The 26,596-nt window shown below is 36.3% G+C and overlaps 1 protein-coding gene across 1 annotated transcript in view; it reads left to right on the plus strand.

Annotated features, from left to right (window-relative positions):
* Positions 1-26,596, plus strand: part of DMXL2 (Dmx like 2) — a 45,831-nt gene that overhangs the window by 12,014 nt on the left and 7,221 nt on the right. The window contains exons 6-31 of the mRNA XM_017804958.1: positions 334-564; positions 680-957; positions 1,108-1,798; positions 3,483-3,604; positions 4,709-4,798; positions 6,173-6,290; positions 7,046-7,165; positions 7,583-7,810; positions 8,521-10,200; positions 10,497-10,607; positions 11,356-11,525; positions 12,848-12,945; positions 13,108-13,273; positions 14,240-14,504; positions 15,136-16,226; positions 17,381-17,572; positions 19,173-19,249; positions 19,524-19,654; positions 20,365-20,613; positions 22,229-22,410; positions 22,769-22,899; positions 23,384-23,469; positions 23,702-23,903; positions 24,619-24,736; positions 25,995-26,081; positions 26,162-26,283. Coding sequence (XP_017660447.1) covers positions 334-564; positions 680-957; positions 1,108-1,798; positions 3,483-3,604; positions 4,709-4,798; positions 6,173-6,290; positions 7,046-7,165; positions 7,583-7,810; positions 8,521-10,200; positions 10,497-10,607; positions 11,356-11,525; positions 12,848-12,945; positions 13,108-13,273; positions 14,240-14,504; positions 15,136-16,226; positions 17,381-17,572; positions 19,173-19,249; positions 19,524-19,654; positions 20,365-20,613; positions 22,229-22,410; positions 22,769-22,899; positions 23,384-23,469; positions 23,702-23,903; positions 24,619-24,736; positions 25,995-26,081; positions 26,162-26,283 — 7,036 coding nt within the window. The remainder of the gene's footprint in view (positions 1-333; positions 565-679; positions 958-1,107; positions 1,799-3,482; positions 3,605-4,708; positions 4,799-6,172; positions 6,291-7,045; positions 7,166-7,582; positions 7,811-8,520; positions 10,201-10,496; positions 10,608-11,355; positions 11,526-12,847; positions 12,946-13,107; positions 13,274-14,239; positions 14,505-15,135; positions 16,227-17,380; positions 17,573-19,172; positions 19,250-19,523; positions 19,655-20,364; positions 20,614-22,228; positions 22,411-22,768; positions 22,900-23,383; positions 23,470-23,701; positions 23,904-24,618; positions 24,737-25,994; positions 26,082-26,161; positions 26,284-26,596) is intronic.

A 26,596-nucleotide genomic window follows, 5' to 3' on the forward strand; every position in this document is an offset into this window, starting at 1 on the left:
TGGTATATGATGAATAGAGTAATTGTATTCTACAGAATATATAGTAGGGTTTTATAGAACATTGCATAATATTTTAAAAAATCTGTACATGAATGACAACACTGCAAAATATGAAACTGAGCAATTAGGCCTGTTGAATATCATTTACCATTCACATAAGAATAAATTTTCATGTAAATTTATTGCCATTAAAATATCTTTACTTTTTTTATTACAATTGCATGTAGAAACTTGATCTGTCACCTGCCTATTCTAATCTTATGGGCACAAATGATGTTATACCTATAAGCAGTTTAATATATAGCTTTTTTATTTGTTTTAAAATGTTCACAGATATTCCATCGGTCTTGGCTGGAACAGCTTTTAATATAGATGAAGGAAATGGCTTCGTTGTCCACTGGTTGAATAATAAAGAATTTAGTTTCACATCCTCCATTGAAGTATTTATGCAGCATTTAAGAAAAATTTCTGAACAACAACTAGAACAAGATTTTAATGTTGAAGTTGAAGAGGAAGAAGAAGTGGAAGAAAAAGAGAGAGGTTTACATATGAAATTAGACCATGGTTAGTTCTTATCAGATTGTCCTGCTCACAGGTTAAAAATATATTGTGTTTTGGATGGAAAGTGATGGGAAAATCTTTGCAATGGATAAAATGGCACAATTCTTTTCTGTTGCAGACTTGTCCATAGACAGAGAATCAGAGACAGGAACTGGTACAGGCTCCTCAGAACATGAAGATGGAGAAAGAGAGGGAAGCCCCAAAACCTCCCTGCTGGCAGGGCCACGAATGCCTCTTCCAACAGTTTTGTTAGATCGGAAAATTGATTTGCTCCTGACGGAATGGAACAGGAATCCAGACATGCTTTTTACTATCCATCCTGTTGATGGGACCTTTCTGGTGTGGCATGTGAAATATTTAGATGAATACAATCCAGGCATCTTCCGACAAGTTCAGGTATTATATATTTGAGATGGTTTTATTATTTATGATCTTAATCAACAAACAGTGTGTCCTTTCCTTTATAGCTGAACATCAGTATGAATTTAATTAAGTACTTCCTGAGTTTTTATATTCTAATTTTTTCCTTTTTTATTTCTTTTTTAGGTTTCATTTTCTTCTAGGATTCCTGTTGCATTTCCCTCAGGAGATGCTAGTTCCCTTAGCAAAAATATTATGATGTATGCTTGCCCTATCTTTGTAAAAGATACCAGTAGTGCTGCACAACAGAAGACAATGGACTTTCCAGATAATACTCTAGCAAGTAAAAGCTTTGCCCAGGACAGTGCAAATGTGAATATAATTTCTCCCATAGTAATGATGATTTCCAAACATATAGATGGCTCTCTAAATCAGTGGGCAGTTACTTTTGCTGATAAATCAGCCTTCACTACTGTGCTCACTGTATCCCATAAATTTAGGTACTGTGGACACCGCTTCCATCTCAATGATCTCGCTTGCCATTCTGTGTTACCTTTACTGCTCACATCTTCTCACCATAATGCTCTGTTAACTCCTGAGTCAGACAGTTCCTGGGACTCTGACAGGATAACCAGAATGATGGATCCCTTTAAACATAAGAAAGGTTCTTCTAAGCAGCAACTTAAAAACGCAGCGACCCGTACATTCCATGACCCAAATGCCATCTACAGTGAGCTGATTCTGTGGCGTGTGGACCCCATAGGGCCTTTATCCTACACTGGAGGAGTGTCTGAATTGGCTCGAATTAACTCTCTCCACACCTCTGCTTTCTCTAATGTAGCCTGGCTTCCAACACTCATTCCCAGCTATTGCCTTGGTGAGTATACGTGGCATGTTTCTGTATAGGGTTAACATTGTCAGTTGCTAGAATTAATTTGTTAAAATAAATTACTATTTTATTTGGACTGTGTTTATATTAACTTTTCAAAAATTTCCTGGTATTGTGCAAATCAAGCATTTTTATTTCATTTGAGGCTAAGATACTGCAAAACACTTCCTGTGGTCTGAGTGTGCCTGCAGTCACTGTGGATCAGTTACTGACATTCAGTAACTCCTCGCTGTGACTAAGCACTCATTACTCTCACAAAGAACAAGATGATGCCTTTCCTCAGAGCTTTAGGCAGCTTCCCTGAGCGTTCTCTGCATTGACACAGTATTAAAAATGCAGATGTTCTTTCTGATGGCTTAGGTGTCTGGGTTGCTGACCACATGCAGCTGCAGGAGGCACTGGGTTGAACAGAATTTGTAGTTGGACCATTTGAACATCAGAATTATCGAGAAAGATTTTCAGCCAAAATCTGCATTATCAAATTCTTTTAACATGCCGACTAAAAATTCTGCTTAGAAGATCCTGAAACAACACTGAAATTCTTCAGACCATCAAGGGTTTACAAAAGCCCAGTTAGAACACAGAATATTTTTAAATAAATAGACTACATTAACTTTACAGAACTGCAAGCAATACTTTTTCAGATGTCCGACAGTACATCTGATGTGTAATGCCCAGGACAATTCTTTAGTTTTTGGTTTTAATTTTGGGGCTTTCTATTACAGTTAGGAAAACTATCTCATTACTCTATTCAACCACTCAGATACTTATTAACTATCACAAAGATGTTGTTATAGTAGTTGTCATCTTTGTAGACAGTACTAAATGCCATTTGCACTGTGGATGTAATTATTACATTTTATGCTAATGCCAGGTAATTTTGTTATGCTCAGGCCAGACTTGCCTTTGCAATGATTAAATGGGTGTCAAAGATGATATACAATCCAAAAATCCTAAATATGCTGAATAAATACATAACATATCTTTGATTTAAAATAAATATATTTGGTTTTCTCTGCTTACTTAGTAACATTCTGTGCTGTCTGAATCCCACACAGTGTTCTAAACACGAATAATGAGCTGCTTTCTTCTAGAGGAAAACGTATATCAGAATAGACAATCTCATGTCAAGCCTGTTGTATTTACTGTAGGGAAGCAAAAAATACACAGTTTTTCATATGTTATTCGGAACTACAAATCTATTTCTCCCTCTACTTTTATATCTGCACTTTTAACTGCAGGGCAGAAGGGAATATTCATAGAGGTTAATTTTATGGAAAGTACCTAGAGACAATAAACAAGGAAAAAAGCTGTGGCTGATGTAACATTTCTGAGCACTTTACCTTTAGAGTCATACTCTGAATTGTCTCTGACAGCCCATTCCCTTAGGTTTATTACAGACTGGGCATTGCATGTGTGAACAGTAACATATGTGAATTCAGCTTAGGTTACTGAACTTTAATGAGGAGTTTCATTTACATAAATGAGAAGAAATGGAGTTATTTCCAAGTTAAATAATGGTGTTTTAATACCACATTTGCTTAGGTTTTTTGCTTCAATACTTCATGAAAATTATATTTGAATCATACTCGGATATTGTGGATTGTAATAAATTACCTGATGTCATTGACTGGCACTTTTTTCTTTATGCATTTATTGTGTTTTCTGTCAGGTACATATTGCAACTCTGCCAGTGCTTGCTTTGTTGCATCAGATGGCAAAAACCTCAGGCTCTATCAAGCTGTTGTAGATGCACGAAAACTTCTGGATGAATTATCTGACCCTGAATCATCTGTAAGTTTGTGGCAGTTTGAGCCACATTAGAAATCTAAAATCCAAAAATAGCGTGATTTGAAAATATTAAAATAAAACTAAAGTTAACTTATTTTCCCCCCCCTTCCAGTGGTTTGTCTTCAGTTAGCTATGTGTGATTTTTGTGCCATTCCATGTACAGGATCATATATGTTATACCTTGCACAGTTGCAGGTTTTGCACTGTGGGTAAGCATTAGCAGACAGAAAGGCAACTGTTGCTACTGTCTGGATCGAAACAGAATTTCCCAGACAAGTTTTCCCAACCTGTGGCAGATGGGGAAAGGAAAGATAGAATCTTTCTCTTTGACTTCTCAAAAGAGGAGCCTAGAGCAAGGGGGAAGGTGAAGGACAGATGAGCAAGACAAAAGTGTATCCACCTAAGTTATGTCTATATATGAGGAAGGACAGAGATGATGGAATATAAAGAAATCGGCAGGTTATTGCTAAGGGTAATATTAGCTGTTATTTTTTTTCTGTAAGAAGCAATTTTTCATCCTTTTTGTCTTTAATTTCTGTGACTTCAAGCAAAGTAAAGCCTGACCTTACACTGCTATTGTATAAACACATCTTTATCCCTTTTCCCCTGTTTCTCTGTTCTTTTATAAGCCATCCTGCAAGACAGAGCCTGTCAGCATTTAGATCAGTCTGAGAAATTTGTTCTAGGAGCAATGACTATGAACATTCCAGCAAAAATCAATACAGCCTTCAGCTTATATATGAGCTGTACTCATTTATTTTTTCATATGTGGCAACAAAACCTGAAGCTTGAAAAAGAAATGAATCAATATATTTGTTTCTCATTGCACAGATATTTTATACTGTGTTATGAAAGGATAAATCTTTAAGTAAATAACACTTAGCTTCCATAAAAACTGATGTATCATCCCCATGAGGAGCTGCCAACTCACAACAGTGCAAATGTCTAAACATATTATTCTTGAGCGATAAAGTGACAACAGGAAGAAGTCTGTTACAGTTTCTGCCAGCAAGGAAAATTGAAGCATCAATTTATCATGAGTGACTGCAATTTTCTTCTGTCCAAAGGAAAAATACACTAATTTTTTCACATTTTCCTCTGTTTCAGAAACTTATTGGGGAGGTGTTTAATATTGTGAGCCAACAATCAACTGCTCGTCCAGGATGTATTATTGAACTCGATGCAATAACTAACAAAGTAAATAAATGGTTAACTCTTTAAGAGTATCACATAAAGGTGTTTAATACCTTTGTTAATTAACCTAATCTGTTGGAAAGAGGTAAAAGAGATGACATTTCTTTATGGTGATAATGACTGTGTTGAATTTCTGTGAATATTGAGATACTTTGAACATTTTGGTAAGCCAACTTCCTGTTAGCTGCTAAGAGCTCAAAGCTCATTTTTAGAGTTTGACAATATTTTCTAAGCATAATTCTTGATGAAAGCAAAACTTAACTCAAGACTGTTTTCCAAGCCATCATAATTTAAAGGAAAATAATTACAATCCCCTCAAACCCAAACAAACAACAACAACAAAAAAAATAACAACATTAAAAAGCCCAAACCTAAAAACTAGATCTAACTATTCCAAAATGTAAGAATGTTAGCCAGGTATGACTTAAGTTTTTTTGTTTGTCTTGTAAGACAAATTTGTATCTATTAACTAATACATCTATACTTTTCAAACAGTGAGCAGGTGTAATTAAACCTTGTTTATACTCAGTTATTTTGATCATACATTTCCAGTGCTGTTTCGTGTTAGGAAGCAGCCTGTGAAAACAATGAGTTTTACCATTTCTTAATTACACAGCTGTGGGGTTTTGACATGTATATTTTTCTATTGTCAATAAATTTCCATGTCTTTTAAATACTAATAACATAGGATCTTCAATTTTAAGTTCATATTTACAGAATATTTTCCTAGAATTTTTATAAATGAGTACAGGGAATATTGTCTTCCCTTGTTTCTCTGGAAAAAAGAGGGTGTTTTGCAACATGAAAACTTCATCATCACTGGTTTTGGGGAGCATATTTTTCCTTGCCAGCAGGGAAGGATTTCAGTGTGAGCAGCCTTTTTGTAGGGGGCTAGAGTTACTGCAAAGAAATCTGTTGCTGTCAGAAAGGACAGATGTCAAGATATTTGACAGAAAGAAAATCTGCAATTTGTTCCCTTTTTCAGATTTCCCAAGCAATTCACTGCAGACATGTCTTCCTACTGAAGAGGGATAAAAGTCTAAGAGTTTTTGCCACTGTCATTTCTTAAAGACCAAAGAATAAAAACCAAACCAATACTAATTAATCTGTCAATGACTGTGACAAAAGTATTATTACAAAATTCATCTGGCACGGTACATCTGGGTGGATTTGAATATACAAATGATAGGTTCTAGAATATGCGTAGAATATTCTTAATATAAAATGAAAATGTTTAGTTTTTCTGATGCATTAACACAGTTTTCAACATTATAAAAGAAAGTCTTCCTCATTAGTAGCTGGATTGCACAAAGGAAATAATTGCATGAGTACAAAATGTTTCTGTTCTGGAAGCATAACTATTGCTCCATGTTTCAGTGTGGCTCAAACACACAATTGCTTCATGTCTTCCAAGAAGACTTCATTTTGGGATACAAGCCACATAAGGAAGATGTGGAAGGGAAGGAAACTGAGATATTTTTCCAGCCATCACAAGGTATAGCATAAACTATAACTAATATGAATTAAGTAGGTACCAAAAATGTTCCTAAAGAATACTGAAATCTAGCTAGCATGTGCTAATTTACTTTTAAATGAGAATCTGTAGAATTCAGTAAAATGGCTGTTTTGTGTTTTTCATATGAATTACTGTTTACATGGAATTAAACAAAAGCATTCCAATTGAAGAATTTTGAATTCTAAGAACATTTTAACCTGTATGAAAAAGTACATTTTTTGAAGTGCTGTATGTTTTATACAAAAATAGGAACAAAATAGAACAGAAGCATATTTTCTGCATCAATATGTAGTTCCAGGTCATGATGGGAATATATCTGACTTTTGAGATAATGCAGTAGAAAGTCACTGGGTAATTTGGTTATAGACTTAAAACTTTAAAAGAAAAAGGAAGAAAGCAGGCAGGTGAAAGGAGTCTTTACAATCTGGCAAAATAATTCAAACTGACTGGGAAGGCAAATATCTAATAAATTAGATTTGTCACTAATACTCAGATTGTCTGTAAGTCAGTATCTATTTTTGTAATTCTTCTGTGGCCATAAGCAAACAAAATGTCAATTAAAGCATATTACTAATGGTACTGTTTGAGTATTTAGTTTTATCATCAAACAATTTCTTTCAAAGATGAAAACAGGGGTTTTTATTATTAATAGTTTATAGAGAATCCTTTGTTATGGAAAAATTATTTAGGTTGAATGTAAAATTCATGACAGTGATAATATGTTTAAATTACAGGGTATCGTCCACCACCTTTCTCAGAGAAGTTTTACCTTGTAGTAATTGAAAAAGATAGTAATGGCTGTTCTGTTCTTCAGATGTGGCATCTTCATCTCAAGTCTGTGCAAGCCTGTTTAGGTGAGTGAGTGACTGTAATATTCTTAGAGAGAGACATTTCTTTCGTATTATTTCAAATAAAACTTAAAGTTTGGTGGTTTATTTTAAAACAATTAATCAATGCAGTAGAAGCAGTGAGATTTCTTACAAACACTGATTGCATTCTATGCCAGTGACAATATATAAATTTTTTGATGGAGTGAGTAATGTACTTAAGCACTGAAATCTTTATTTCAGACTATCAGAATTTCAGAATGTTATGGATATCTTAAAATTATTAGTCACAGCATGCAATAAAACTGACACTGCCTGCACACATCATATAATTTTCTGTGTAATTCGAGCACTGATAAAAACAAATAAATTTGATTAAAGGGTATTCATGTCTTGTCCTTATAAACAATTTTTTTAACATTCTTAGCATTTTTTTTTATACAGCAAAACCAACCGAAACATCTTCATCAGATAATAAGCTTAGTGTACCTGAGCAAAAGACTGTGGATTCTTCTCCAGATGTATCACCTGGCATAAGTCCCATTCCACGATCTTCATCCATTGCTAATCTTCAGACTGCTAGTAAACTCATCCTGAGCTCCAGACTCGTGTACAGCCAACCTCTGGATCTTCCTGTTGGTGTAGAAGTAGTGAGAGCAACTCCTTCAGCAGGTAGCTTTAACATTTTTTTCTATCCAGTTGATCCACTGATTTACCTCCTAGTTTATAGGATTGTATCTCCCCAGCCTGTCACATTCTGAGTTACTGATACAGGAAGTTCAGGACTAAAAATGTGCTTTCAAATCATTGTCCCCATGTCATGTTCTTCTTCAATAAAGGTATCGAGACCCCACAGGAGAGCTATTCTTGAAATTTACTGCTCTAATAGTTAGAAATGTAACTTTTAACCTTAATTTGTTAATAAACAATTTATACCTGCTTGTTCATCTGTCAGCATTACTGTGTTTGGTATGTAGTGCTTTTTTTCACCTGATACACTTACAGCTGCTTCTGTTTGTCTGTCTTTCTGTCTCTCCTGTTGTGTTTTTTTCCCTTTCCCTCTTTTGCTTCATTTTGGTAGGCTATATAAGACTAATCTTAATATCCTTAATCTCATCTGATTAAGGCTTTGTATTCCTTTTGTTGTTCAATTCCAATTTATCATATTTGAATAGTGACCAAAAATGCAGACAATAAATATTGTTCAAGCTGCAAGACTATTACCAGCCTTAATGTTACTTGCCCTTACCCAACTCCAAATTAAAAAACTAATACCAGGTTGTAAGATCTCTTGCAGTAGGTAGACACTGTTATGTCTGCCTCATTCATGAAGGCATCCTACTATATATTACTAAAAGTAAATGTGTTTGTTCTAACTTCAGGTCACTTGAGTTCTTCATCAATATACCCGGTCTGCCTTGCACCTTATTTGATAGTAACATCGTGTTCGGACAACAAAGTGCGGTTCTGGAGATGCACTGTAGAGACAGACCTGAACAGCAACAATGAAGAAAAGGAAACATATCACTGGAGAAAATGGCCTTTGATGAACGATGAAGGAGAAGACAACAGCAGCACAGTGAGCTTAGTAGGAAGGCCGGTTGCTGTGAGCTGTTCTTACACGGGACGTCTCGCAGTAGCCTACAAACAGCCCATACAGCATAATGGCTTTGTTTCCAAAGAATTTTCCATGCATGTTTGTATACTTGAATGTGAGTCTACAGGAGGATCAGAATGGGTTTTGGAACAGACAATTCATCTGGATGATTTAGTTAAGGTTGGAAGTGTACTTGATTCAAGGATCAGTGTAGATAGTAATTTATTTGTTTACAGTAAATCAGATGCATTTCTGAATAAAGACAGATACCTGGTGCCCAGTATCAAGCATTTGGTGCATTTGGACTGGGTTTCAAAAGAAGATGGTTCACATATACTGACAGTTGGAGTTGGTGCCAACATCTTCATGTATGGAAGACTTTCGGGAATTGTGACAGATCAAACGAGCAGCAAAGAGGGAGTAGCTGTCATTACCTTGCCACTAGGTGGGAGCATAAAACAAGGTGTAAAGTCAAAGTGGGTGTTGCTTAGGTCCATTGATTTGGTATCATCTGTGGATGGCACTCCTTCGCTGCCTGTTTCCTTGTCCTGGGTGAGAGATGGCATCCTGGTAGTGGGGATGGACTGTGAAATGCACGTTTATGCCCAGTGGAAACACGCTGTCAAGTTTGGTGATGGAGAAAGCGATGTTTTTACTGCTGAAGACTCAGCAACACAAGATCCACTTAAAACAAGCTTGATAATGAAGAAGACCAGTGTAATTGATGGGGCAGGTATTGTGGATGATGTTTTTGGCACTCCAACAGTAATTCAGGATGGAGGCCTCTTTGAAGCTGCTCATGTTCTTTCACCTACTCTACCCCAGTATCATCCAACCCAGTTATTAGAACTTATGGATCTGGGTAAAGTTCGCCGAGCCAAAGCTATTCTATCCCATTTAGTTAAATGTATTGCGGGAGAAGTTGCAATAGTTAAAGACACAGAAGCTGGAGAAGGGACTGGTCCTAAACGCCATCTGTCTCGCACCATCAGCGTCAGTGGCAGTACTGCAAAGGACACCATCACTGCTGGGAAAGATGGTACTCGAGACTACACCGAGATAGACTCGATCCCCCCACTGCCACTGTATGCACTGCTGGCTGCAGATCAGGATGCCACCTATGTGTCTGAAGAAACTTCTAAAATACCTCAGGGCTCTGAAGACCAGGCTAAGAGAAAAACAGAGGATCAGTACTCGGATCTGTTCCAGATTCAACCTGTTACAACCGAAGACTTTCTAGATTTTGAGCCTGAGAAGAGGGAGAGTAAATCCAAAGTTATTAATCTGTCACAGTACGGTCCAACTTACTTTGGCCGAGAACACGCGAGTGTCCTTTCAAGCCACCTGATGCACTCCAGTCTGCCAGGCCTCACTCGACTGGAGCAGATGTTCCTTGTAGCTTTGGCAGACACTGTGGCCACAACGAGCACTGAACTAGATGAAAACAGAGATAAAAATTACTCAGGTTAGTAACTGACATTATTGAATTAACATTCTTGTTAATTCATTAAACCTCAGCAAAGGTAAACTTAGTCCTTGGGTATTTGGGGATAACACACCTGAAATCTAGCATCAGTTATTCAGATTAGATACTGTAAGAAAGAAAATAAAATACAAATCTCTACTTATATTTCATGCATAATAAATAACTGTGGTTCAGGCTCTTGGCAAGCTTAGAAACATACATTCCTCATACACTGTATATGATAACTTGTATATATGTCTCTTGTAGTTCAGAAGTCAGTATTTTGTATTTCACAGGAAGAGATACCTTAGATGAATGTGGCTTACGATACTTGTTGGCGATGCGCTTGCACACTTGCCTTCTGACATCGCTGCCACCTCTGTACCGAGTTCAACTGCTTCACCAAGGTAATCCTTAGAAAAAGTATTGCTTCCATTTGATCCCCTTGAGCTGACAGGCTCTGGTAATGTTTTATTTATAATATACTTATATTATCTGCCTATTAATTTTCTATTTCATTAAGGCTTCATTGCAAAGGCTTAGTACAGACTTCCCTATGTGCACTGTAAATAACAAAAAAAGGATAACTCTAGAGCAGATTCTGGCCTATTCAGTTTGAGGCATAAGTTCTCCAGCCAGAGAAAATACAGATTGTATATGTAATTCAGTGTTTGTGCTGGAGGAATGAACACTTCTTTACATTAGCTTGGCTTTATCTTACCTTAAAGATTGTTTTATCATTTTCATCACCGCGTTTTTTTCCCTTGCTCAATACGAGTAAACGCTGTTGTAAAATACAGGAAAGAAAAGTAGTTACCACCTAAAAAGGAGAGACAAGCATTTCTGGCCCAGAATGCGTCTGCTTCTGTGATAACAGAATGCTTTTCCTTCAGTCTTTCAACATGTAAGTTTAGTACATTTATGAGTGGGGTGCTGGAAGGTTACAAAAGAAGCACTGAGGAGAGGTTATCCCTAACAGGCAAAAAAGATATTTCAGCTGTTCCTTTAACAGCTCTACTTCCTGTTGAGGGAAACAGTCTCTCTCAACTCTACCCAACTCTTGGGCTGGAGATCCCATTTTTCCTCTCTGACATATTCCATTTTCTTATTAACAAGTCAGTCTTCTGAATGTTATTGCTTTGTGTTATTGTTTAGGCCTGTCTACTTGCCATTTTGCATGGGCTTTTCATTCTGAGGCCGAGGAGGAGTTGATCAATATGATTCCTGCTATCCAGAAGGGAGACCCACAGTGGTCTGAATTAAGAGCTATGGGTATTGGTTGGTGGGTCAGGAATATCAACACGCTCCGAAGGTGCATTGAGAAGGTACTTTTTATTGCTCACAAATTCTCCTTACATGCTGTTAGTTGTGCCTTCACAGGTGTGCATGGTGAGTTGTGTAAGCAGGTTCCTTTGTACTCCAGCCCAGCCAGGAGACTGCATAATTAGTTTTTCCTATGCCAGCTGATGTTGGCAGTCCTGCCTTACAAATGTCATTATTCAGTAGTAAGATAAAATTCAACTGATCTTGGGAAAAGCCATTTTTGAAACACCTAAATTCTCTCCCCCACATATTTTATAGTATGGTAAAGATCATATTAAGTACTCTGTTTCAAGAAAAATCTTGCTTTCAGGTATGAGACAGTCTACAGATTTAAACAGGTAATAATGCTTTCAGTTCAGCAGTAGGTTTTCTATGAGAAATGTATCTATCTAAAAATATTAGTCAATAAAAACCTATATAAAGGATTTTTTTGCAAGTGTTGTGTTGTTTATAATGAAGTCCTATAGAACATAAAATAACTGAACTGCAAATAAATGCAGATTTTACTCTTCTGAAGAGTTACAAAATTACTGGTTTTTGGCAATATATACCTATATTATGTAAAACCAAAATAACACTAAATCTCATTTGTGTGCAGAGTTTTCTTTTGAGAGGTCTAAAATGGATAAAGTGCAATGTATTTTCGAAATAATAGCTAAAACCGCTTCCCACAGCTACCAACAAAGTTTAAATCTCATTAAATAATACAAATTTCAGCTTTCTTATTTACTTGATGTTTGATGGATTTGTACAATTACTACATTTGCTTTGAATTACAGCAAGAAATGCAATCTTTAAAATATCTGTGGAACACTGCTTACTACTCTATTAAATTTGCAAGTCATCTAATGAAAAAAAATACATTTTTTTAAGTTACAGGAAATCAAAGAATCTAGGAGCAAAACAGCTATCCTAGTACTCCAAATCAAATGCAGTTACATCTGATTCCTGTATAAAACCCAAACTGTTCTTTAAGCAAATACTGTTACTAGCTTAAGTATTTTTAAATAATGGCTTGCCAGATGAATTTCACCTAATAGTATTAGTTACTGTAACACTTTTGAAGAAAATATTTTTATTTGCACATTCATATCCCACTATTGCTCTCTGCAATAGTGCTGGTTTTCTGACTCTTAAAGCATTTACAGTAGAGAGCTCTGTTACATGTGAGTAAAACATTCTCACAGAAGTTACTTTGTTGGTTTGTAGAGATAATGCAGTCACTAAACCATCCTCCCTGTTAAACAGCTAAAGAACACGAGTTATGTAGGTAAAGGCAACCTTTTATATTTCCATTAGTAATAGTAGGCTTTATTTACTACAGGTTGCAAAAGCTTCATTCCAGAGGAACAATGATGCCTTAGATGCTGCACTTTTTTACCTTGCTATGAAGAAAAAGGCAGTGGTGTGGGGTCTGTTCAGGTGAGTTCTGCTAACTGTAAGTTTGATAAAATCTTATTGGAACCAGGAATGCAAAGCAGAATTCATTCAAGATTAGAGTTTAATTTCAAGTAATGTTGCTCAAGTGATAGTATGCTAAGGTTATGTAATAAATAGCTGTATACATTGCATTTCTCTATGCAGGTCCCAGCATGATGAAAAGATGACTGCCTTTTTCAGCCACAACTTCAGTGAAGATCGATGGCGTAAAGCTGCTTTAAAAAATGCTTTTGCTTTGTTGGGAAAACAACGTTTTGAGCAGTCAGCTGCATTTTTCTTGCTGGCAGGTTCACTAAAAGATGCTATAGAGGTATCTGCTTTTGAGAAATTAAGTTTCAGTTTCTAATTTGACCTATGTAGCTACATCCTTGCACACTGTTCTCTGATGAAGTTTCCACAAATTGCGGCAGCACAAAATGGGATGGTATGTCCACACAGGAGCCCCTTGTGCCCTGCAGACATATCATTTACCTCCCCACTACTGTGAAAAGTGTCATGGAAGCCAATCTGAAGGCCAGAATAATTGTTCAGATACATCAGTGCTCAGTGGAAGCACTCTTGGGAATACTAGTAGTGACCTTTCTGGCAAAACTCCGTTTGATCAGCACAGTTAAACTGTAGCAGTGTGTTCAACCTCCAGCTATTCTGCATGACCTATTGATACTACATCGAGTAGAAAAAGAAGTCAAGAGTTCTCTTGAAGCAGCCCAGGGATCCCTTCTCAGTGGAGCTGTGAAGTTCCTTGCCACACGGGAGGTGGGAGCTGTGACCAGGATCATAAGCTAAGCAGTACCTCTCAGGAGAGTATGGCAATTAGAGAATCTTTAGTTATCCTGCCTATTTCTATGCAGTATGTTTGTTTTCACCAGAGAATGTATTTTCCTCTGAGATGTAATTCTGCACACAAGACAGTGTGAAAAATATCTTACCAGTGATGTAATAACATTAAAGTTGGAGGGTACAATTATACTACCAGATAGAATAAAAATAGACATTTTTACTTCTAACATATTAATTTTTTACATGCTGATGTACCACTATGCCTATCCCAATTCCTGAAATAGGGAAAAGTACACCTCTTTCCAAACAGAAGAAAATATCTTACTTGGATATAGAGTACTTGTCACGTTTTTGACCCAAAGATTAATTTATACTTTAAAGAACAGATATGATGAGAAAAAAAAAAACTGTTTTGTAAACATATATTGCTATTCACTTTATTTTATAGAACAACCTTTTCCTCATAAAACAACCTTTTCCCCACTGCTTATCATAGGTGTGCCTTGAGAAAATGGAAGACATCCAGCTGGCTATGGTCATTGCTCGTCTGTATGAATCAGAGTTTGAAACCTCTGTCACATACACCTCCATCCTTTATGAAAAGATTTTGGGTTGCCAGAAGGATGGAACCGGGTTTAGTTGTACTAAACTGCATCCTGATCCGTTCCTGAGAAGCATTGCATACTGGATAATGAAAGATTACACACGAGCACTGGATACATTATTGGAACAAACACCTAAAGATGATGATGAAAACCCAGGTAAGGAATAACATTAGTGTGTTGGAACAAACTTATTAAGAAGAGAAGGAGAAATACTAAATAAAAATATAAAAATCTTTTTCCAATTTTTTCTGAGGATTCTCTCCAACCCTCTAACACCAGACTTGGTTCCTGGTGTCAACTAAGCTCAGGAGGGCTGTCTTTGATACTTCCTTACAATACTTCTCTAGTACTGAGTGCTGGCTGGTCTTTATTCCAGTGGACTTATATTCTCATTCTTGCTTCTAGGAATTGGCAGTATTCTAGCAGGATTTCCTATCTCATCTCTTCAAGATTAATGTTTAAATGACAGGTGTCTATGATAGGTTTCATATTGCCTTTCTTGAGAAAATCTCTATTTGGCTGATAATCTCAGCTGTGTTTAGGCTTAGTGAATGCAATATAACAGTGAGGCAAATGAGAGAATTTAGTATCTTTCTACTCATTCAGCTCATACCTTTAATCTTCTTGTGGGAAGTAAGTAATTCTTTCATTTTGTTTTGGTAACTAGACCCAAAGCTGTCTATGTTCTTGTGTTTTGGCAAATGTCTAATGCAGGAAATACTGCAAAACAGAATAATACCATTTTAAAGCCATTTTCAAAAGGTGTCTTATCTGTTTAATTCCTTAGTTATCGTCAAGTCGTGCAACCCTATGGTATTCAGTTTTTACAATTATCTTCGGACCCACCCTTTGCTCATCAGAAGATATTTCAGCTCACCAGAAGGAACCTTGGCCACCTTAGGTCTAACAACTGAGAAAAGCTTTGTGGATAAAATTAATCTTATAGAAAGAAAATTATTCTTCACTACTGCAAATGCTCATTTCAAAGTGGGCTGCCCTGTGCTAGCTCTTGAAGTTCTTTCCAAAATTCCAAAAGTAAGAAAAAAGTCTACTGTAGATGCAGAAAAAGATTCATCCGGTCCTCCTATACAGGATGGTGTTTCAGATTCCAAAGCCCTACAGGATGGTGCTGGAATTGGTGATATAGACTGGTCAAAGCCCATTTCAACTTCCTTTGCTTTGGATAATACTGCTGAATCTTCAGCACAATTTGACTGGAGTCAACCAGCAGTAAAATTTGATGATGAGCCCCTTACTCTTGATTGGGGTGAAGACAAAAATGGGTCAGATGAAGAGGACAAGGATGTTGGTTTAATGATGAAAAAATCCGATTCTAAGAGTGGAGAAGATGAGAGAACCCCAGACACAAGCATGGCACAAACACCACGTGGGGAGGTTTCTGATGCAGGAGACACTGAGGTTGATGTTATTGCTGAACAATTGAAGTTCAGAGCCTGTTTGAAGATCCTTATGACTGAACTGAGGACTTTGGCTACAGGTTATGAAGTGGATGGAGGAAAGCTCAGGTTTCAGCTGTACAACTGGCTTGAAAAAGAGATTGCTGCTATGCATGAAATATGCAACCATGATGCAGGGGACAAAGACTATTGTAAAACCTATACCAAAGTAAATGGGGATCTACTTGACCACGAAGATATTATGGATAAGCCGGATATTGGTTCCTACGAACGGCACCAGATAGAGAGACGGAGGTTACAGGCAAAACGAGAACATGCTGAAAGAAGGAAGTGGTGGCTGCAGAAGAACCAAGCTCTGCTGAGAGTTTTTCTAAGTTACTGTAGTCTTCATGGGGCACAAGGTGGAGGCTTAGCATCTGTAAGAATGGAGCTGAAGTTCTTGCTGCAAGAGTCACAGCAGGTAAAACAAATTCAACTAATTTCTATTCATGAATGTGAACAGTTCCAGACTGTCAGTTATGTCAAATGCCGAAGTTTGTGCCTAGATAGATGCTGGTTGTCTTCTGCAAGCCTAATGATCAAGGTCATTTTAATGTTCTCGGAGAAAGAACTTTGTATCTAAGTGTGCTGCTGTTCCACATCCTGATTACTTGGTTCTTAAAAACCTGTTAGGTGACACTGAGGATCAGGCTACTTACTATTGTGGAATATAAAAGTTGCTGTTTATATTATAGTTGCAGCATTATATCTGTGTTACAATGGCATAATTTTGGTCACAGTATTCTAGGTACCTATATAATAAATCAAATTCACACTTACTGAAATACAATAAAATCTCATTCCCTACACTTCTGCAAATCATCCAAGGATGCTACAAGAAATGGGGTTTTAGCTGCAAAGTTCAACAAATAATATAAAGTCAGACAGGGTAGTGCTTTCTTTTACTATATTATGGCATTTTCTACATTTATTTCATACAAAAAGAGATATTTTATAGCAAATGTTAATGACTAACCTGAGCTACAGCAGATAATCTGATACTGGGCAAGTAATTTAACACACTCCAATCCTAGATTTCTCATATTTCAAATAGAAGCAATAGACAGCTGTTTTGGTGGTACTTGGCTTAGCATTTTAGTATTTTTTAGTACATTTTTAGTACTTTTAAGAATAAAAAAAAGTTCTGTTCATTTCCCCTTGAGAAACTCAGATGAGTGCAAACTTGACTTTGTTACTAAACTCAGACCGGTGAGTATCATGTCAATTTGTGCTAAATGCAAGTACAGTTTTAGTTAATATCCCTTAATAGACAATCTCAACACTTCCTAATGAACTACATAAAAGTACTCTTCCTGCACTTAATCAAAAAGCAAACTTGGCTATCAGGTCTGAACCTTGTTATTATAGTAAATAAGAACTTACTTTTGACAGTAAAATTCCGTCTGTACTGAGTGGACAGCAGTGGAAGAGGACAAATAACCTGGGAAATATATTTAAGATGTAAAATTATGTAAATAAATAAATTATGTAAATAAAATATGTAAAATTATGTCTATTTCTAAACTTGTTTTTCTCAAAGCAATAATTTTAAATACAGTCTTTTCTTTTAAACAGGAAACTACTGTGAAACAACTTCAGTCTCCACTTCCACTACCCACAACACTACCCCTGCTTTCTGCAAGCATAGCATCCACAAAAACTGTGATAGCTAATCCTGTGCTGTATTTAAACAACCACATTCATGATATTCTTTACACTATCGTGCAGATGAAATCACCACCACATCCTAATGTTGAAGATGTCAAGGTAATGAAAAGCTTTCAGGAGATGCTGAATGACTTCTTTTATAAGATGGGGAGTGAGCATGTGAAAAATAAAATGTAGTGTTTGAGTTAATTTTTCAGCACTTACCTTCTTACAGTACTGACCTTCTCCTTTAAGTCTGGTGAGGTGAACGTGCTGGTTAACTAATTGCTTTCTGACATCTTTTTGGGTCTAGTTAGTTCCCTTTCATCCAAATTCTGGTTTTTCTCAGGAAACTATTCCAAATGTGAATGTTCACTGAAACACAAATTCTTGGCTCTTAAAACAGCATGATCATGGAAGTTAACTAATTATTCCCATTCTGATCGAATCCTGTAGGGAGACTATTGAAAGTAGAGATGAGACTGTAAGTTATATTATAGTATTCTATTAATATAGATACTATAAACCTTACTGTAGTGCAGATTTCCCCAATTGTACGAGGGTTTTTTACAGAACTGTGGTGAAATACTTTATCTAACTGTGTACTTAGGGATGAGTAAATTCTATTCAAATTCAGTAAATACAGGAGGGGAAAAAGCCAAAGAGCATGAGACTAGGACACAGTTAATTAGCAAGAACCTAAATCATTATTTTGTATATTTAATGAACATGAATACCAATCTAAATTAATTTGACTAAATGAAAGTAGGGAAAAACAGGAAAGTAAATGAGATGTCCCACTGCAAGGCAGTTAAGTTCTAAAACTGTAACCCAAGCTCATTTATATCTCATTTTCTCTCTTACATCTTGACTTCTACTCCATTCTGCATTATGCTACAGCAAGCATCTTTCTTACTCTAAAAACTCATAAATTCTTAAAAGAGAATTCAGGAAGAAGAGCTGACACTTCCTAACTGCAAGACAACCATTTAAATAATTCATAGTTTTAATCTAAGACCTAATATTTGATTAAATGGAAAGATAGTAGGAAAGATAGGAACAAACAGAGGGTGAGTTTAAAAAAGTTTACTTTTTTAACAGTTTGACAGTACCATTTTCTTCACACTGTGGATTTCATTGAGCTTTCCAAGAAATCCTTGCATTTCTTCTGTTTAAGAACTGGACTGTTTCTGTTGCACTGTGAGGCAAAACTGGAGTTATTCTTGTTACTCCTGGAGACTTACGGAAATTTATAAGCACATAACTGAGGTAAAACAGAGATTTTAGATAAAATAATTGTATAATGACTACACAAATTTTTTTATTTTATGCATATTGAGCAACTATTACTACATTGAACTGCAGTGTTATATAGTACAGCTTCCAAGAACCATTCCATCAAATTCATAATCATAAGAGGACATACTTAATCACTCCTTCAGTGTGCTCATTTACTGCGGCTGTTCTGTATTATAATCAAGTTAATTATCTTGACATAATACTAGAAGGTTGTGACTGCCATCAAATTATCTCGAACAAACAGTTGTGATTTTCTTAGCACTACGTTGTAAACTTAAAGTAATGTTCAGTTACTATTTCTTGCACTTGGTTTAAAACTAGGACAGCCCTGCAGAACACATTTCCAGTGTTCTTTAAAAAGAATTGTAGTTTGATCACATTTTATATAAAACATGTAGCTTATTGGTTCTTTTTATTTTAGGTGTACACACTTCATTCTTTAGCAGCTTCACTTTCTGCATCCATTTATCAAGCACTATGTGACAGCCACAGCTACAGGTAAAGAGGGAAATTTTCTTACAGTCCTACCTTTGGAGTATACTTTATAAATTCTAAATGGAAGTTCTTCCTGCATGTGTCTAAAAAAGGGATTAAATGTTTGCGTGTGGATGTACTTACACAGTTTACACATTGCTAGCTTTGATACCCACAATCAGTTTTACACAAATAACACCAACCATTCAGGTTTTGTCAATAAACAACAGGAAAACCTGATGTCACTGTCACTTGGGACACTCACTTTCTCATCAGAAAAAAATGTATTTGTGTTTAGCAGTCAAGCAGAAGCCAATCAGTTTACTGGGATGGTTTACCAAGGACTGCTTTTGAGTGATCGACGCAGGCTGAGGACAGAAAGTATCGAAGAGCATGCAACTCCAAACTCATCTCCTGCCCAGTGGCCTGGTGAGACAAATATAAGGTTATTTTTAGCACCACTGGACCAGCTCCACATTTCAAAATTACTTCACTGTCCTGTAATATGATGTTTCTGATTTAGTTCTCAAATTAATGACAACCTTTAACTTTTTCACGTATCAAAACTAATTAAAATAAACTTTCTATATGGCAGACATCTTGCTTGAAGATGAAACTGTGATCTTTAGGATAAAATTAATGATCATTTGTAATTCTAAAATGTTTTCCTCCAGCCTGCCTAACCCTCTAGCAAAGCTATTTCTGTTAGCTGTCTCTGCAGTACTGTCTTAAATATATGTTGTAGTTGGTAGTGCTATCAGAATAGCTAATTCCAATGTATGAGCATAAATTTAGTTTTTTAAGGTGAACTGTAGAAACAGTACAGGAATTTCATAGGTATGCTGAGCTGCCCATAGTATTGGCAGAGGAGTTCACTGCAGAAGTCCCAGACCCAAGAAGACTTTTTGTCATTTTGATCTTTATTATTTAAAAAAAACTATTAGCACATTATATATTAGTATGTGTGTGTATATATATATATGTATATACTAAGTATATTTTAGTATGTTTTGTCTGAATAAAAGCATCATGTATTAGTGGATATTTACCACAAAATGTAGAGGTGAAACACTTCCTTTTTGCCCCGTTTGTCCTCCTACTCATTTAACGCAGAATTTTTCCTCTTTTTCTCTTTGCAGGCGTGAGTTCGCTTATCAATCTGTTGAGTTCAGCTCAGGATGAAGATCAACCAAAGCTCAACATCCTCCTTTGTGAAGCTGTGGTAGCTGTCTACCTGAGCCTCCTCATCCACGCCCTTGCAACCAATTCCTGCAACGAGTTGTTCCGACTGGCCGCCCACCCTTTGAACAGTCGCATGTGGGCGGCTGTTTTTGGTGGGGGAGTGAAGCTTCTTGTCAAACCTCGGAGGCAGTCGGAAAATATTCCAGGTACATCCTTCTCTGAAGGTCATACTAACGATTTGCATTTTATACCTTTTAGTAGCCTGGTAGGAAAGGTTTCTTTCCTTTTAAAGGCCAAAACCAAGCAAGCAGGGTTTAAGAATGTACTGGCAAGAAAACTGTTACATTAACTAAAAAGTAGAAAGAAATATTAGCGTTGCAGTTGTCATTTGTAATGGCACCCAGCACATTTTAAATTTGCCATAAAAACTGTACAGTTGTTACATTACTAATATTACTATTAGATCCTTACTTATAACCTTTTCAGGACATTCAACCATGATTTTTAGTGAAAAACAGACTATATAAATCAGTGTTAATACCTCTGGGGTTTTGTTTGTGAGATGAGTGTTACTGTTTAATGACTGCAGTAAGTTGGAAACAGTATTTCTGAAACCAGTTTCTATAGCAAGGTAGGATTTCACCTAGCACAAACCACAGAGGAGAAATATCAACTTCATCTGTCAGAAAAACAGGTTATGCATATGTAAGCTCCAGCTAACCCCAAGATTTTTACAAAGACGGATGAGCAAGTCTTAATATACTGCTTGAGGAAAAGCAAAAGTGGAGATTGAATTCAGGCTCTGAAGACAAAGAAAAATACAACCATTTGTCATAGGACTTCGCACTGCAGCAATACTGCAAATCATGTCACATAAACTTTCAAATCAACAATAGGCTTGAAAGTTATGCAAAAATTAGACATTCCATATCCAAGATATAAACCCAAATAGTAATAAGGCATTGCACCATTATAAGTATGCACAACAGGTTTTTGTCATTCATGGAATAACTTGAACTCATTTAGGGCAGTTATTTTCACAAGGTGTTAATATGAATAAGTTATATAAGTTGTGTTTATTTGAGATGTATTCTGTTTTCCTTTAACCTACAAGCTGCTACAGCTTCTGATGTTTCAGAGGATGGTAACGAAGGTTTGTAAAGACTTGCAGTGTAGATGAGTGTTGGTAGTGGCTTTTTGGAAAAAAAAAAGTTTTTAAGTATCTAGTTCCCTTGTAATAAAGTAAGTGTGATCTTCAATGTTGCCTGGCCAATAAGACTTCGAAGAACAAATTCCACAATAACATTTTGATAAGTGTTATGGCAGTTTAAGTCATAACACTTTAAAACAGACTTCAGGTGTCAAAAAGCCTGTCTCTATTCAAATTTTCTTCTCTATCTTAAGAGTTCCTTGGCTTATATTTTGATAACTACTGCTAATAGTGCAGCTTACTGTTTAGTGATATTTTATATATTGCTTTCTTTCTCAACAAAATTTCTGAGTTTCTTAATTTCTTTCTTGAGAAATTTTTAGATAAAAGATTTTTTTCTTAAAAGGTACATCTCCTGAGAACTTAATCCAGTATATAAATGTAAAATAAAATGTACTTCTCATAACATGTCCAATGTCTAAATGCCACAGTTATTGAATTTATCGTAATTGAACTTTTTTATGATTACACTTACTTTATTTAGGCTGCCTTTGATTCTGAGTCAGTAGAAATTAGTACCAATAACAGTGGTGTTAGTTGCTTCAGTTACAAAATACAGCCATTTTAAAGATGCAGTATTAATATCAGCTTTTTTAATGACCTGAATTTAGCACCTCCTCTTCCATCAGAAGAAATGGATAAACATCGCCGCCGGTTTAATATGAGAATGCTGGTGCCAGGAAGACCAGTGAAAGATAGCAATGTACCACCTCCTGTACCTGCAGAAAGACCCTCTTACAAAGAAAAGTTTATTCCTCCAGAACTCAGCATGTGGGACTATTTTATGGCAAAGGTAATTTAAAATGGAAAACGAAAGTTACAGTTCATAGCAGGATATTACTTCCATTAAGTTTTAAAGGATAAAAATAATGTGAAAATTCTGAGTGCTCTTTCTTGTAAAATGCAGAATATTATCTTTGTAATAAAAGATGAAGAGCCTACAAGTCTATTACTTCACCTTCAAAACGTGTCTCTTGTCAATAATACAGATTAACACTTTTCCCTTTGCTATTTGCTTATATTATAGCGAAATTTATTTATAGGTTAAATTGCTGTCATTTAAACTCAATGACAGTGATAACTGAAATAAGAGTTGAATATTAAGAAATCAGAAAATAGCTTTTATAGCAGACTTTTACTTTGCATTGCAGCCATTTCTTCCTTTATCAGACAGTGGTGTTATATATGATTCTGATGAAAGCATTCACAGTGATGAGGAGGAGGATGACGCTTTCCTCTCTGATGTACAGATCCAGGAACACACAGATGCCAATTCTTACAGGTTAGCAGAAATTGTCAGTGTTTTAGAACAATTATGTCATGTGCTTATCTTTGCTTCCAAATCTAAAAAAAAAATACAGGTCTTCAGCACCATCCAGTTTTAAGTCAGATAACTTTAGTACTGTGGATAGATTTATCTGTGGCAATGGGATTACCGAAGTGACAGATTCTCATCACAGTTTCCCATTTACTTGCCAAAAAAAAGGGATTAGGAAGTCAAAGCTGTGTGGTTTGCAGTGTGTTGGGGAAAGGAAAACAAATAAGAAACCCCGATCTTCATTTTTAAGACACAAAGAGCATAAGGTAGCCCAATGCCAGCTCCAAAACAATGTTTAGGATACTGATTCAAGCATGTAGGTTTTGAATGAGGTGTAGATTAAATAAAACACATCTACACTGTTACTCTAACCCTGATTGAAGAAAAATATTCTGTAGATAGCTCTTAATGTTATTTTAACGTAACTAAATCTATTCTTTTTATACAGCTGGGCTCTTCTACATCTGACAATGGTAAAATTAGTTCTGCACAACATTAAGAATTTCTTTCCCATTGCTGGTCTGGAATTCACTGGTACGTTAAATCCTGCTTTACATTTTATTTTTCTGTATTTGTGGCTCTCTGTAAAAATTTTAATTTTAAAATTTAAATAATTAAATACCTTATTTTTTACAATAGCCAATACATACATTTCCTTTCAGGTTTATTTTTTTGGATGGCTGTATTATTCTGGGGTTTTTATACACACCATAACTTAGATTATTTTTTGTCTCTTAAGCCTTAATTGAGTAATATTTCTGTTTAGATCTGCCTGTAACATCACCATTGGGCATTGCTGTAATAAAAAATTTGGAACACTGGGAACAGATTCTTCAAGACAGAATGGACCAATTTGAAGGCCCACCACCAAACTACATCAATACTTACCCCAGTGACCTTGGTGTGGGTGCAGGACCAGCTATTCTCCGCAACAAAGCAATGATTGAACCTGAAAACACACCGTTCAAGTAAGTATTCTTTTCTTAGCAAAGACACCTTCTCTGATCACAGAAATTCTAAAGAGTATTTCCTGCTAATGTTAAACATGGCAGCCAGGAGGGCCAACGGTGTCCTGGGGGACATCAGGCACAGCATCACCGGCCGAGAGAGGGGATTGTCCCACTCTGCTCTGCACTGGGGTGGCCTCACCTGGAATATTGGGGCAGTTTTGGGTGTCACAGTATAGAAAGGATATAAAGCTGTTAGAGAGTGTCCAAAGGAGGGCAACGAGGATGCTGAAGGACCTTGAGGGGAAGCCGTATGAGGAGTGGCTGAGGGCACTTGGTCTGTTCAGCCTGGAGAAGAGGAGACTGAGGGGACACCTCGAGTTAAAACTTCCTCATGAGGGGAAGAGGAGGGGCAGGCACTGATTTCTTCTCTGTGGTGACCAGAGACTGGACCCGAGGGAACAGCATGAAGCTGAGTCAGGGAAGGTTTAGGTTGGATATCAGGAAAAGTTTCTTCACCCAGAGGGTGGTTTGGTGCTGGAACAGGTGCCCCAGGGCAGTGGTCACAGCACCAGACTTGTCTGAGTTCAAGAAGTGTTTGGACAATGCTCTCAAGCACACAGTGTGACTCTTGGGGCTGTCCTGTGCAGGGCCAGGAGTTAGACTTCAATGATCCTGATGGGTCCCTTCCAACTTAGCATATTCTCTGTTTCTTTCCTCCTTCTGTTTTATCCAGATCAAAGGATTACTCAGCTCTTCCAGCAAAAAGGCTCTGGCATTTTCTTGTGAAGCAAGAACTTCTTCAGGAGACTTTCATAAGATATATATTCACAAAGAAAAGAAAGCAGAGTGAGGTAAACAAAGGATGTAACTTTTTTTTAAAAGAAACTTCAATTATAACTGTCCCTCAGTCTCCCCAGTATTTATTTTATTTTTTCTTTCCATTTTTCGTTAACATTTCGGTTTCCTTTCTTTCATTTAAAAGTGTTTGGATTTTTTTTCAAAATCAACATGACTGCCATGTTGTTGACTGGAATATCAACTGAACAGAATATATGTAGACAAGACATAGCTCACCTTTATGTATCTGAATACTGTCCTAATAAACAGAACATTTGTGATAATGGTAATAAGCAAATGAATTTGAATATTCATGTAATATTTTTTTGGTGTGTCATACAGAAAAAGAAATTTAAATGCACTATTAATTTGTGTATATGTATATATGCATGAGTAATATATACATATAAGAGTAATATTATATAGTAATATATAATATGGGGCTTTACAAATTGTACCAGTTACAGCTGCTGTAAGTTCTAACTGAAAACTTAAACCAACACATAACTATCATGGGAAATAAGTATATGATGTAGTATCTTTAAGAATTCCTGTAAGTATGGAGTTTGTGTGTGTATTACTCCTCCATTTAGTTACTATATCATACATCTTGTGTTCATCTAGGAGGCATTACATTTTAAGTGAGTTTGTTTAGATTCCTGTCTTAGTTTCTGTGCCTTTTATAAAAAGTTAAAAATACATTTGTCACCATTTACTGACAGAGTGGCCTTTAAAATCTAGTTTGGAATGTTTCATTCTTTTTTTATATTTGTTTGTGCATGTGTTTTGTGTTTGTGACTGTGTGATGTTATGTAGTCTGTAGAAGATCGTGTGGAGCAGGTCAAACAAAACTGCGTAGCAGAAGATCACAAAAACAAGGTAGTATCCCTTCTCCCAAACCTCTAGCACATTCTTAAAAGTTCTGTGGAACTGGCTTTCTTTCTCTAATGTGACTAACAGAAGCTGTATGTTCTGTGTAGTCTGTGTGGCAGGCTTTTAATCACTGAACTAACTTCAGATGTCCTGATAATTGGGATGAGTGAACACCTCGTAAATAGTGTTGCACACACAACTTCTGTTTCTTACGCTCAAACACAACTTTTGGCTTCTAGAACACCAAAGAGTATGAGAAGTCTAAAGTTTAGCTTCCGAAACAATGCTGAGGCCACTGAACTTTTCTTGCATGAATTTTGTATAGATTTTTGCACTCTGAATGTACCGCTACAAAATGGATTTTCATACTGACTGAAGTTGTTTATAAATGTTTTGTAGGTTGAAGCAGATCTTGGCTACCCTGGAGGAAAAGCAAAAATCATTCACAAAGAATCAGATATGATAATGGCATTTGCAGTTAACAAGGTAAGCCTCAAGTACTACAAGAAGTGTAATAAAAAGATCCTAATTATAGTTAGTATAAATTTTGTATTTGTGCTGCATAGGCAAACAGCAATGAAATTGTTTTGGCATCTACACATGATGTTCAAGAACTTGATATTTCAGCTCTACTGGCTGCTCAGTCGTTTATATGGATTGGGGAAGAATATGACAGAGAATCTAAAAGGTAAGATTGTTTCTTTATGGTTATATTAATAAGACTATTGGTTTACTGTGAGGCTGAATATATAATACCTGTGTAGGCACAAATGGAGCCTACCAAAAAAGTCAGTTTCAGGTTGCTTTACAAATGGGTGAGGGAATGCAAGAGAATAATTAGTGTCTTTAGGCATGTTTGCACTGCACAGTGCAGTCAAATTCCATGGTGCATAAGCTAATAAAGGAATACCTTAGAAACCTTAGAAACACTGTAGTTCATTTGCATCATTTCAGTGTGGAGGGTAGTTGTGGTAGGTGATGCTGGCTGTATCATACAACAA

The sequence above is a fragment of the Lepidothrix coronata genome, unplaced genomic scaffold, assembly GCF_001604755.1.
Source record: "Lepidothrix coronata isolate B3197 unplaced genomic scaffold, Lepidothrix_coronata-1.0 Scaffold11, whole genome shotgun sequence".
Classification (NCBI taxonomy): Eukaryota; Metazoa; Chordata; class Aves; order Passeriformes; family Pipridae; genus Lepidothrix; species Lepidothrix coronata.